At 38.9% G+C, this 13223-nt stretch overlaps 1 protein-coding gene across 3 annotated transcripts in view; it reads left to right on the forward strand.

Annotated features, from left to right (window-relative positions):
• RBM25 (RNA binding motif protein 25) overlaps positions 1 to 13223 on the forward strand; it is a 40476-nt gene that overhangs the window by 22357 nt on the left and 4896 nt on the right. For 2 of the 3 annotated variants that reach the window (XM_048484076.1, XM_048484075.1), the window contains exons 8-16: positions 985 to 1038; positions 1302 to 1385; positions 4965 to 5230; positions 5927 to 6131; positions 6403 to 6492; positions 9060 to 9133; positions 11262 to 11412; positions 11563 to 11890; positions 12268 to 12542. In XM_048484076.1, the coding sequence (XP_048340033.1) occupies positions 985 to 1038; positions 1302 to 1385; positions 4965 to 5230; positions 5927 to 6131; positions 6403 to 6492; positions 9060 to 9133; positions 11262 to 11412; positions 11563 to 11890; positions 12268 to 12542 (1527 nt within the window). The remainder of the gene's footprint in view (positions 1 to 984; positions 1039 to 1301; positions 1386 to 4964; positions 5231 to 5926; positions 6132 to 6402; positions 6493 to 9059; positions 9134 to 11261; positions 11413 to 11562; positions 11891 to 12267; positions 12543 to 13223) is intronic. The other variant, XM_048484077.1, reaches the window with a different exon arrangement.

A 13223-nucleotide genomic window follows, 5' to 3' on the forward strand; every position in this document is an offset into this window, starting at 1 on the left:
CTTGAGGTTTTTCCTTTATTTATCTCTCTATAAAAGATCTATTTCTTTCTTTTTTAAAATGTTTTATCCATGCAATGGAGTCTGTTATGTATATAATGAGAAACCATGCAATGTTGTTGAGGCATGGGTACTACCAAGGGGTTACTTAGTTGCTTAATGTCCCATCATACAATATCCAAACATCGAATTTCTCTGGTGATACTGCTAGTTTTGAGTCACTCGGCTGAATTTTGAACTGGTGCTGTCTGTCAGCACAGAAAACTGTTGTAACTCTTGCCCATATGTATCCACCCCACTTGCAAGTGGAAGAGTACACCTTTGATTCTAAGAATGCAGTGGGAATATGGGCATGGTTTCTTACCCCCTTATTTCATAGGAATGGGAACTATAGAACCAATGTGCATGTGGGGGAGAACATGTCAAGTTTGCCCTGCAAAGTTTGGTTTGAGGCACTGTTTTCCCCTTTGTTGAATGTTTGCAACTGAAGCCCATTCTGTTGACTGGAGAGATGAGGGAGAATTGGGTGATTCAAGAATGTGGGAAAAGTAATGGCAAATGGAATCTGATTTTTAACTTCAGATGTAGGGGAACCTCGCTAATTTGCAGTAACTGTTGGGAATCGCCCTTAATATTATTAAATTTTGCGAATTAGCGAGTAAGAAACAAAACCAGGCTTACAATACCACACAAGGTACCAGTCATTTCTTAACAAGCATAGATTAGCATCCCTAATATGCTAATGTGCTGCAATTTTAAAAGAAAACTTGCCAGTGTGGGGCCTCACTGTGGCACTCAAAGCCCTTGCTGAGAAGTAGATCAATAAAAGGAGAATTAGCGAGGTTCTTCTGTAATTTCTTGAGTCAAAGACCAAGGGTCACAGCAATATAATATTGCTTATTCTACAAACATACAGAACATTGTTTTTTTTCAGAGTAGTGTGCAATCTATTTTTTAAAAAAAAAATCTCCGTGGATTTTTCCGCAGATTTTCCGCAGATTTCCAGTGGCCCCACTGATACCTTATCCACTCATCACCAAGGTTCGTTTACATTGTAGGCTTTGACAATAACTATGTTTACTGCTAGTTACCAGATTTGTGACTCGTGTCCATCTGATTTTTTTTTCATTCATTTAACATCAGACTGTGAGGTTTGGTACTGCAGAAGGCCTTTATTTATCTCTTACAAGACTGGTACAAAACATCTAACCTTCAGCTTTTCTTTTGGTTCTCCTGTGCCTGTACAGATGGGTTTTAATTTTTTATCTCCTGTGTTCTGCCCTCCCTTCTTTTTTTGTTTGTAGGAAGATATAAATGCTATAGAAATGGAAGAAGACAAAAGAGACCTGATATCCCGAGAGATCAGCAAATTCAGAGATACGCACAAGGTAGTGTTCTTGTTTTCTGGATTATACAGTCTTACGTTTTTACAAAGTCCAGTCTCCCTTCCCCTGTCCCTTGTAGAAAATTTACCCGCACATGACCATATCACTTAACTTTTTTATAGTAGGCTTCATGTGTATTTTAAAAGTCAATACAAATATTTTTTTCACTTAAGTGGTCTATGATTGCAGTGCAGTCTAATCACTTAATCTGAACACACCCTCCAAAACACTTCCTGCCCCGCTTTTTGTAACATGCAAAGCAGATCAAATCATATACATAAGACTAAATACTTAAACTGACCTGTCATTGTGAAGCATATTCTGACTCCCACAATAATCAGAAAGCTGTAACACCTAATTCAAATGAACTGTTTTTTTTTCCAAAGCTCTAATGCTTAATTTAAATTATAAGTTTTAATTTAGTGGCTCTAAGATAAGAATGGGGGTAAAATAATTAGAATAGTGTTTACAAGACTTGACCAAAATTTAGATGCATGGAAGAACTGTAAATTCCCATAAAAGCTAATCTATTCATTGACCCCCACCATTATGATAGAGATCATATGGTGACTAATGCAAGATGAAACACACAGCTTGGAAAGTAACATGGAATAGGATGTAAGTATGAGCTTCTGTTTTTTTACTATTTATGGATGCCCCCTCAGAAAAATATGCAAAGGGGTAACTGGCTTGGAAATGTTTTTTGCACAGCAGATCCTACCTCAGGGTTCCCACCTATAGAAGTTTCTATAATGTGAATTTGTGAATGCATTCTGGTTGGGAAGGGTGGTTTCAGGGGGGTGAGATGCAAGGAATGCATGCATTGTATCTTGATGTTTAGGAAATGATAATGTTGCCCACCAAAGATTGGAGAACTCCATGTCAAATGAAGTGTTCGCCCCTGAAATGAATTATTTTGTTTATTGGTGTGATAGTTTGAAGGTGCAAAATGGTGACACATACTCCTGGTAACAGGGCCATGCTTACTTACATATAACTTCAAGGCAAAAGCGGATGTACATTACTGCCAATGCAAGATATTCCGATACAATTTGGGAATGAGAACCTGAGGGATTATTGTTCCAGAAGATGATCAGTGGTTAAAAAGTTTTATTTCCAAGCCCCAACAAGTTGTAAAAAAAAAAAAAAAACATTTAAAAATGCTTCACTGTTTCAGAAGCAATTGGGCAGTTTTCTGCCGTGGATCTATTTTATTGGGGGATATTTTGAATCAACTTCAAAATAGATGCAACTAATTCTAATATCAAGTAACCATTTAATATATTGGGTGGGATGTTTAAAAGGGGCTTGCTAGTGAGCACAGTGAACCTTTGCATGTTTTTTGGTAAGAGTTTGTAAATCAATCAGATTATTAGGGTATATCAGTATTGCAGGGGGCGTCCATTTACAGTACAGATGAGTCTGAAGATAACCTAAGGTAAGACATTATGATTTTTCTATCTGTCCTCTTTGCCCATTTACTTTGACATGTTTCTGATCCTTCCCCACATCATGTCCTACTTCATACCCTTTTATTTACATGGTAGCAGCCTATTAAATTTTCAGTATGAAATTCTATGGTGATTGATTTTTTTCATTGGCTCTTAAAAAAACCCGGATTTTAAGATGTCAGATTTAAGACATAGATTGTCATGATTCTTACTACAAAAGAAAACTTAGGAGAAAATCCAGGAACTTAGCAAAGACACTTTATTGGAACAACTAAAATAATCTGTAAGTATCACTCATTTCAGTATATAAACTTTTCTATAAAAGTAATATGTAATTTGAGGTAAGTTCTGCTTTTGAAAGTTGATATAGCCCACACTAATAAGCCATATTAGAGTAAACTAAATTTTATAAAAGCACTTCATTTAGAAATTCAGTTGTCCTGTCCAGACATTTTATACACTTCCACCTTTTCCTCTGCATTATGACAGTTTTCTACCATTCTTATCCTCTTTCTTTTTGTGAGTTCAATGTATCTAACACCATCTTGCTTATATCCAGCTGTGTACCATTTAACATGGTGGATAGATATATTGATCTCTTGTTTGTTAGTTTTATTACTATATCCCTGTTTTGGTTCTCTGGTCCATGAGTGCATACCAGAAGACAGTCAGGTAAGATGTTTTTAAAGTTGTCTTAAATTCTTTGTTGAAACAGAGAAATATATGCATACTATTGTCTCAGCTTATAACTTCATTGGTGGTATCACGGTGCCAAAGGGGATGAACCTTGTATGGTTTGATTTTGTTGTCCCCCCCCCCCCCCCAGTTAATTTGCACTAAAATATATCTTGGGCATGATCCTTCCTTGTGTTGGAAGGATGCCTATAGAATGGAACAAGGCCTTGTTTTCCATTCTTTTACTCTTTAGCGCATGGATGTGCACACAGACTCTTGGCCAGACTGCTGTGAACAATGCAAGGTCTGTGCATTCCTTGTACATCTTCATCTGCTCTTTTTTTTTTTTTTGCTGAACAGAGATATGCAAGGCATGCACAGATCCCCAATTCTCTTAACAGCCTGATGTAATGATTGTGGAAATACCAAAGAGGGAGGAGACAAAAGCGGCACTGTTATGCCCTGTGCAGATTTCCTCCAGACTCAGCAGTTTTGTGGGGAAGAATCATGCTTATAATGTTGTGGCATTCATTAGGCTTATACTATCTGCTTTTTTTTTTTTTTTGGTTTATTTGTGAACCATGTACTTGCTCTTCCTCCCAGAAATATAGCTTATAGGCAAGGTTAATCCAGTGTTGGCGGTCCATGTCCTAGCACAGCATCTGTAAGTTAACAAACACCAATTGCTTCCAGGGATGGATTTTATCTGTCACTTTAGTGATTTTTTATTTTTCTATTGTCTTTATAGGAGTTTGGTCATAGGCTTGTCTCTTTCAATTCAAAAATGCAGTTTTATACCAATCAAATAAAACTGTACTGGATAACCTTTTGGTCTGTCTCTTATGTGTGATTTCCAGCCTTTTTTCTTTACGAAGAGTAGAATGAAATACCTAACTAATTAATACTGCAGAAAAAGAGTTGGGAGGGGAAAACTCCTGATTGCTGTTCTAGTCACTTCACTACGCAGTGGAGTGATTTTACCTCCCATCCTTACACAGGATAATTTTGGTTTGCCTGAAGCATGGGGTATATTTAACTGTCTTGTCCTTGACAGCATCCTACTGAAATCTGAGCAGGATTAGCTTTTGGTAGAAAAAACTCATCTTGGTTATGCTTAAGTGGTTCTTTTCTTTACTTTTTGGGATTGTTAGTTTTACTATGAAGCATTTCAGGCAATGTGCTGATTGTTTCAAAATATGAGGAAAGCGTTGCCTTTCTAATCCAAGGTTGGAGGTTGCTGATCTGTTAGAGAGACTTTCTTTGCACAACATCTAGCCTGCTAGTTACAGAATTTTGTTTTCATTCTTATGAAATGAAAGCAAACTACTTAATGCTTCAGTGTTAAATCAGCAGTTTTGTTAATGCTCACTACCAGTCTTAGGTGTTGTGCATGATGGTGGGATGGGGCATCCAACAGTAGCTACAAATGAACTTTCAAAATCCTCTTGGTTTCTAGAAACTGGAGGAGGAAAAAGGAAAAAAGGAAAAAGAAAGGCAAGAAATTGAAAAAGAACGGCGTGAAAGAGAGAGGGAGCGGGAGCGTGAAAGAGAGAGAAGGGAACGTGAACGAGAGAAGGAGCGAGAGCGTGAACAGAAGGAACGAGAGCGTGAACGAGAACGGGATAGAGATCGGGATCGAACTAAAGACAGAGACAGGGAAAGGGATCGGGAGAGAGATCGTGAAAGGAGCTCGGACCGCAATAAAGATCGAAGTAGATCTAGGTGAGAAATTATATGGAGTAAATGCTTGTCAATAACTTCACTTATTTATTTTCTAAGTGAAATAATGGCTGGAGACACAACCCATCTTTAAAAATAGTGGTGTAGAATGGAAGATCTGTGTTTAATAACATGGTTTGGATCCAAAGCTTCTGCAAATGAAACAAGTTTGTAGAAGCAATTTTAAACTTCTTTTAACTTCAATCCAGGACAAGTTATTATAAACAATGTCCACGTTGTCTCTTCCCGCCCCGCCCACCCCTACCCCCGTGCATTTTTTTGGAGGGTGAAAGCAACAGCTTACTGTAGGTGAGTTAATAAGGAAAGGAGACAGCACTAAAAATCACTTCTGTGAAAATGCTTCATTCACATAAATGTTTGATCAGTCCCTGTGAGTTTGTTAATGTTTTGTTCCTTGGACCCCTTTGTATTAGTTATCAATAAAGTCCATGTCAAAGAGGTGGTTGTGTGAAGCCAAAGGACACATTATAATGTCACTGTTCAAAAGATTATTGACCTCATGACTATACATGTGGAATGATGTGTTTAACATGAATAGGTGATACTTGCATTAAGGCTGTTCTAAAGCCATGTATTTATAATTGGATTATTCTTAGTATTAATATGGATCAAAGAGGAAACCATCAGCATTAAATAGTGACAATTACTTGCTATAATTACATGATATTTGTCCTTCAGAGAGAAAAGCAGAGACCGGGAGAGGGAGCGGGAAAGGGAACGTGAAAGGGAGCGGGAGAGAGAGAGAGAACGGGAAAGAGAAAGAGAACGGGAGAGGGAACGAGAAAAGGACAAGAAAAGAGATAGAGAAGAGGACGAAGAAGATGCCTATGAGCGGCGCAAATTGGAAAGGAAGCTACGTGAAAAGGAAGCAGCTTATCAAGAGGTATCTTGATATCACTTTTGATTTGACTGTTTAATGTAGAATGTTTCATGTGTGGATCCTAACTATAAAACCACAATTTGAATATTTTGTTCATTTTTGGCAACATTCAGAGCTTGCTACAAAAATCTTTGTGTATGCTGGAGCAAAATTATTAACAAACCTAATTAAATAGTTTTTCCTAATGGATGGTAAACTTACTAGTTCTTAATTAAAATATGGGGCTTGCGCATTTTTCAAAAAATGGGGACTTAAACTGGTTATTTTGTTTCAGCGTCTTAAAAATTGGGAGATTAGAGAACGTAAAAAAGCTAGAGAATATGAAAAAGATGCTGAAAGGGAAGAAGAAAGGCGGAGGGAAATGGTAAGTTAATTTATTCTCTTCATTCGTTTAAGAAGGAGGCTTGTGAAGATTTCAGATTCTCTCGCTCAGGATGTCTTTGCTTTCTGTCCTCTTCCAATTCTTTCTTCTCCTATCATTCACCTTCCTAATATTTTTTCCCGTTCCCTTTCCGCCATCACCTACCAACTTTCCTTCATTCATTTGTTGGAATCTGAAGCCACCCAAAACGTGACTTTGGAAGCTTTTTCTTACATGCACAAACATAGCTTTTTACTGCATGCTTTTATGTAGATTTTTTTTCCTCCAGTATTTAAAAAAAATTTTTTTTAAAGTGCTTTTGGTACCTTTCTTCACACCTGTTACCATACAAATATAATATAAGCATATGAAGGTGCCTTATGGTGCTGTTCAACAAGGGAGCTGAAACCTCTGAGAAGGTGGCATTACTCCTGTTCTGGCGTAAATGTCCTTATTCCTTTGTAAGGAGCACTTATGCTGATGTTGGGGAGCCGTGCAGTGGCATAGTCTCTGAGCACCATCCCAGCCACAATGCCAGTATTCCTCTGGTGTAGGAGCCCACACTGGGGCAAGGGGGGGGGGTTCTAGAGACGAAGATGGCTTTTGTTGGCTTTGAAGCCAATGCGTACTTACGCCAGCAAACTCAGTGACACAGCCCATTGTGCTGCATAGGTCACTTGAATGGGGAAAGGGGCAATGTGACTTTTTGCATGCTGGCTGCAGCCTGTTAGCTCTGCAGGGTTGTAAGTGACCTAAAACATGCCCACCTTACAGGCAAAAAGAGTTGTGGGTGTTAAACTACTCTGGACTGAAAAGGCACAGTTCTAAAACCTGTTTCCCAATGCCATGGATTCATAGATTAGGGGGGTTAATTTATATGGCACCCTGAATTTAGATATTAAGATTTAAAATAGTATTTAATTTAACAAGAAAAAGGCCAGCTTTGGTATCAGAGCATCTAGGCATGGCTCCCATGCCAACATAGAACCTGTGAGACAATAGAAAAGACTGTCCTGTTTGCTTGCTCTGTCTCTCTTCATACCATGTGAGGAAGTGAAAGTAAAGGAGGGAGAAGGAATCTGAAACAAGAATTTAAGGAGGAAAAGGAGGATTTTGATACTCACCCAGATATTTTTTGAACAGGCCCATTGTAAATAACCCTGTAACCTGATGGTGAAACTGAAATACTATTGGTTTGCTGGATTATCCCGGAGAAGAGTGAAATATATTTGGAATCTTCTGCTTTCTCAAAGAGTAAAACAGTGTTATCTCAACTCACTAATCAATGAAAGCTTCTGTCTAAAAATGCTTTTGTGTCATTATGTTTCTGCATAGCTTCAGTTTTCACTTGGTTGGTTTCCTACGGTTTGGAAAGGTGGTTTATTTCTGAAAAAGGACAACTTTGATCATGTCTAAGATTGAATATAGTGCCCATATGTACCCTTCAGAGAAAAGAACACAATAGCTCTGAGCTCAAAAAGGATGAAAAAGAACCATAACAAATTTAGTCTGTTTTTACATAGTCAGAGATCTGGATCCAGGTCATTAATTTAGATCTGTGTGCCTAATGAGATCAATTGTTGTTGTTTTTTATTTGTATATCAGGACAGGACAGACACACACACACACACACACATTCTGTATTACAGACTGCATTTGAAGACTTAAGAACATAAGGAAGAGCCTGCTGGATCAGACCAGAGTGCATCTAGTCCAGCACTCTGCTACTCGCAGTGGCCCCCAGATGCCTTTGGGAGCTCACGTGCAGGATGTGAAAGCAATGGCCTTCTGCTGCTGCTGCTCCCAAGCACCTGGCCTGCTAAGGCATTTGCAATCTCAGACCTCTCACCTGGCTTGCCCTATATCATGGAGGTTGCAGTTTTAACAAGTTCCTATCCAAAGCCTCCCTCAGGCCTTGTATAACATACATTTTCATATTACTTGGGGGTGTTGGGCATGTACATGTTTTTCAAAAACCCTGACTTGTTAAGAAATGCCAGACTCAAATCCAAACTTAGCACAGAATAGTTTTAGAAAGGATCTTTGTGATTTTTCTGCCTATTCCCAGCTGCCTCTGAGGGTTTGAAAACCTTGGGAATGATGTTGAATGTGTCATGGGGCTACAGTGGTAAGAAACTGAAATCCCTCTTCTCTTTTTTTATGCGTGAATTCAGTAGGAGCTCATGCAAGGGGGGAATCTTTCATTTCCCACCCCCACTATATCATGTTTTATTCCAAACCTTCTGAAACAGCTTATCAGGAGGTCAGTAAAGAATGGTGGAACTAGTACAGATCTTTTTGGCAAATTGTAAGTCCAAGTCACTGTATGGAAGATATGAGAGGCCCAAGGAAACCGAAAACACTGAAATTAGTCTTGATGTTTAGAGAGGAGATAGTTTCAAACAGTGGGAAAGCAAGCTAGTCCCCATTACACAGAAACAAACAAGATTCCCACTGTAGTAACTTTTCTGGTAGAGAAGGACTTCTGCTTGCAGTTTCTGCGCAAGCATAATAAGGCAGAAAATGCCCTCAGAAATAAACAGACTATTAATATTAAATGTTCTTTATAGGCAAAAGAAGCTAAACGTCTGAAAGAATTTCTAGAAGATTATGATGATGACAGAGATGACCCAAAATATTACAGGTATGTTTAATATTCACAAATGTTGATCTTCAGTTGTTCTCTGGCTTTACTAAATTAGTAGTGTCAAAAGTATGCTTATTCTGTCAACATGAGAAGGAGAACAGGAAGGGTTGTGTCAGTGCTTGGCTTTCATGCCCTTTCTTATGTTCCCAGAGTAATGCTGATCACCACTTTTGGATCAGGAAGTAATTTTCCTCCAGGCGAGATTAGTCAGGGATCTTGGTTTTTTGCCATCAGATGAGCATGGAGAAGGGGGTCACTGGTCGTATGGGGGAGTAGTTGTGAATTTCCTGCATTGCGCAGGGGGTTGGCCTAGGTGACCCTGATGGTTCCTTTCCCACTGTATATTTCTGTGAACATGAAACCCTGTTTTCTGACATAGGGATGGATGTGTTAATCATTTCTCGATCAACCAATATGATTTGAGTGCAATTAGTGTTCTTATTGGTTTTTGCCCAATTTATGCTTCTGGCTTAGTTCTGTGCCCTGGAATCCACAACATGTAACAGTTTATTTGTAAGATGTCTAGGGTGTCTCTATGTCAAGGTGCTTGAGGCAACTTGCACATAATCTTTGTAAGAAATTCTAATGGTAAAATTTCCAAATTTAATTACCGTATATACTTGCATATAAGTCGAATTTTTCAGCACATTTTTTGTGCTGAAAAAGCCCCCCTCGCGAGTCAGGTGTATTTTAAAAAATATTTTAGGGTTTTTACTTCGTCGGCTGCCAGGAAGCGCAGTTTTTAGGCTAGTGGCACCAAAATTTCAGAAATGTTTCAAGATACTCTCCTGATGATCCCCCCAATTTTGGTAATGTTTGGTTTAGGGGGTCCAAGTTATGGATCCCCAAAGTGAGTGCCCCCATTGTTTCCAATGGGAGCTAATAGTAGATGGGGCTACATTTTGAGGGTCCATAACTTTGAACCCCTTGAACCTCATCAGGATAATCTCTTGCTGATACCAGCCAGGTTTGGTGATGTTTGGTTTAGGGGATCCAAAGTTATGGACCCCCAAAGGGGGTGCCCCATCCCCCATTGTTTCCAATGTGAGCAAATAGTAGATGGGGCTACATTTTGAGGGTCCATAACTTTGAACCCCTTGAACCTCATCAGGATAATCTCTTGCTGATACCAGCCAGGTTTGGTGATGTTTGGTTTAGGGGATCCAAAGTTATGGACCCCCAAAGGGGGTGCCCCATCCCCCATTGTTTCCAATGTGAGCAAATAGTAGATGGGGCTACATCTTTGAGGGTCCATAACTTTGGACCCCTGACCCAAACTTCACGCGAAACCTGGGTGGTATCAATCAGGGGAGTGGTCTCCTAAAACATACTCTGAAGATGTTTGGTAGTAAGCTAACATCAATATTCCTCCCGACCAAAATCCCAGTTCTTTGAAGGATTTTAACTCTGTGTTTTAGCCATTGCTTGGAACACGTTCGTTGAGCTAGTAGGTTTGGTACTTTTAAAGTTATTGTTGAGACCATATTGTTTTTGTTGACCCTCTTTTCCACTTACAGAGCTAGTTTACTGTTTTTCTTTGAAATAAATATTCAAAAACATTTATCCTACTGATGCCTCAAATAATGTAATTTTATTGGTATCGATTTTTATTTTTGAAATTTACCAATAGCTGCTGCATTTCCCACCCCCGAGTTATACGCGAGTCAGTAAGTTTTCCCAGTTTTTTGTGGTAAAATTAGGTGCCTCGACTTGTATGCGGATCAACTTATACACGAGTATATACGGTACATGTTGCTAAGGATCAGACTTGTGATTTGGGTCACCTTTGAGAACATTTGATATGAACGAGAGAAATCACTGAACAAATCATACGAAACAGAAAACTATTCTGAAAAATAATATTGGAAGAATGAGGAGGTTCATCATTTTAAAATTATGATAGAAATCTTTTGTTTTCCTCATGATAGAATTATGCCTTAATGTGTCGTTCTATTAGGAATCAAAGTGCCAAGAAGCAGATGAGACAATTACTTCTCAATACATCAAGCTGTCTTTTGAATTAGGGAATAAAGCTTGATCCTTTGTAGTTCAGATTCTGAACAGAATGGTTGGGGAAAGCTTGTGTTACCAAACCTTGTAAATCAAAAGTCACTGTATGTTACAGGGGAAGTGCTCTGCAGAAGAGATTGCGAGACAGGGAGAAGGAAATGGAAGCAGATGAAAGGGATCGGAAGAGGGAGAAGGAAGAACTGGAAGAAATACGGCAGCGCCTGCTGGCAGAAGGACATCCAGATCCAGATGCGGAGCTACAGCGGGTAGGCAACTAATTATTAAGTAAATCTGGGGTAGTATTGTTTGTATAATTTATAATTATTCCATCTTGTCTAAGTAGTGCAGAAATGCAACTCTGTAGGCTTTGAGTCACTTAGCTTTTTTTTTTCATCAAAATTTTTCTTGCTTCACAGATGGAGCAAGAAGCTGAAAGGCGTAGACAGCCACAAACCAAACAGGAGCCAGAATCGGAAGAGGAAGAAGAAGAAAAACAAGAAAAAGAAGAAAAAAGGGAAGAGCCGGAAGAAGAAGAGGAAGAAGAGCCAGAGCAAAAGCCTTGCCTTAAACCAACGCTCCGCCCCATCAGCTCTGCTCCATCTGTTTCATCAGCAAGTGGCAATGCAACTCCTAATACCCCAGGAGATGAATCTCCTTGCGGCATCATCATCCCACATGAAAATTCACCTGATCAGCAGCAGCCAGAAGAGTACAGGCCTAAAATAGGACTTAGTCTTAAATTGGGCAAGTGTTGTGTTTTCCCCTTTCCCCCCTCCCCCTTCAGATGTTGAAATGTACCAAAAAATAGCAAGATTACACACGTTATAATGAGATTCCCTGTGTTGGATTCATGGGCTTTGCTCTACTTCAGATCTTCCCAAACCACAATAACTTTTGGTCCATTTTAGAAGCCAAGCAATTGCACATCATCCCAACTAATAGGTTGAAAGGACCAGAGCAGGGTGAAAATCTTGGCTTCACTCCCTACAGCCAGTCTTTCCTCTTCTCTTTTCAAGTTGTTTGATCATACTTTTAACTGCAGAATCACCAGGAGAACTGGTGTTTAATTATTTTCAGACAGATCTTAGACTTTTTAATAAGGCTTTTCTTTTGTACTGTAGGTGCCTGCAATAGTCCGAACCAGCCCAATGCTGTGAAAAGAAAGAAACTCACTGTGGACAGTGTGTTCAACAAATTTGAGGATGAAGACAGTGATGATATGCCCCGAAAAAGAAAACTCGTGCCATTGGATTATGGTGATGAAGACAAAGGCTCCTCCAAAGGCAGCGTCAATACTGAAGAGAAACGTAAACACATTAAGAGTCTTATCGAGAAAATTCCCACAGCCAAACCAGAGCTCTTTGCTTATCCTCTTGACTGGTCTATTGTGGATTCGGTGAGTATAAGATAATTCAAATCTGGAATGCAGTCTGCAAGGTGAATTTATCATAGTAATTGGTTATCTCACAAGTTTTGATGTTGGTTAGTGATTGGTCACATACAGTACAAGTGATGCTTGGTGTCAGTTAATACCCATTCATTAATACCCATTCATTAAGATGGTGAATTTAAGTAGCTGGTGATACTACTGAGAAGAATTCAAAGCCATTTGTTAAGTTCATTGTGCTTATTTCCAGTTATGATCCTGAATGCATATCTGCCTTTGTGAATGACTTGGAATTGTTTGCCCACTGCTGTAATTAGTCTCAGATGTTCTGCAGTAAAACTTGTATTCAGCGTTCAACACACAACCCCTCATCTATTTACTTTATCTAGGAAAAATATGTTAAATAATTTTTAGGTGGTTGAATTTGCCTTTATCCCGCCTATTTAAATATATATGTATATTATCACAAATTCAGTATAGGCCTCTTTAAGATGCTGAAGGAACTACAAGGTAGTTTACAATGCAATAAAGAATAACTGCCATATAACAGTCCTCTTTGTTTTTTCTCTTCCATTTCCTGCTACAGTTTTTAAGGGATCCAAAATAATATCAGAAATTAACAGGTGTTATCATCAATTAAACAGGCTTTTGTAGATTGATCTACTAGAACTGTAACTGGTCAATTTACTG

This window comes from Sphaerodactylus townsendi, linkage group LG02 (assembly GCF_021028975.2).
Source record: "Sphaerodactylus townsendi isolate TG3544 linkage group LG02, MPM_Stown_v2.3, whole genome shotgun sequence".
Taxonomy (NCBI): Eukaryota; Metazoa; Chordata; class Lepidosauria; order Squamata; family Sphaerodactylidae; genus Sphaerodactylus; species Sphaerodactylus townsendi.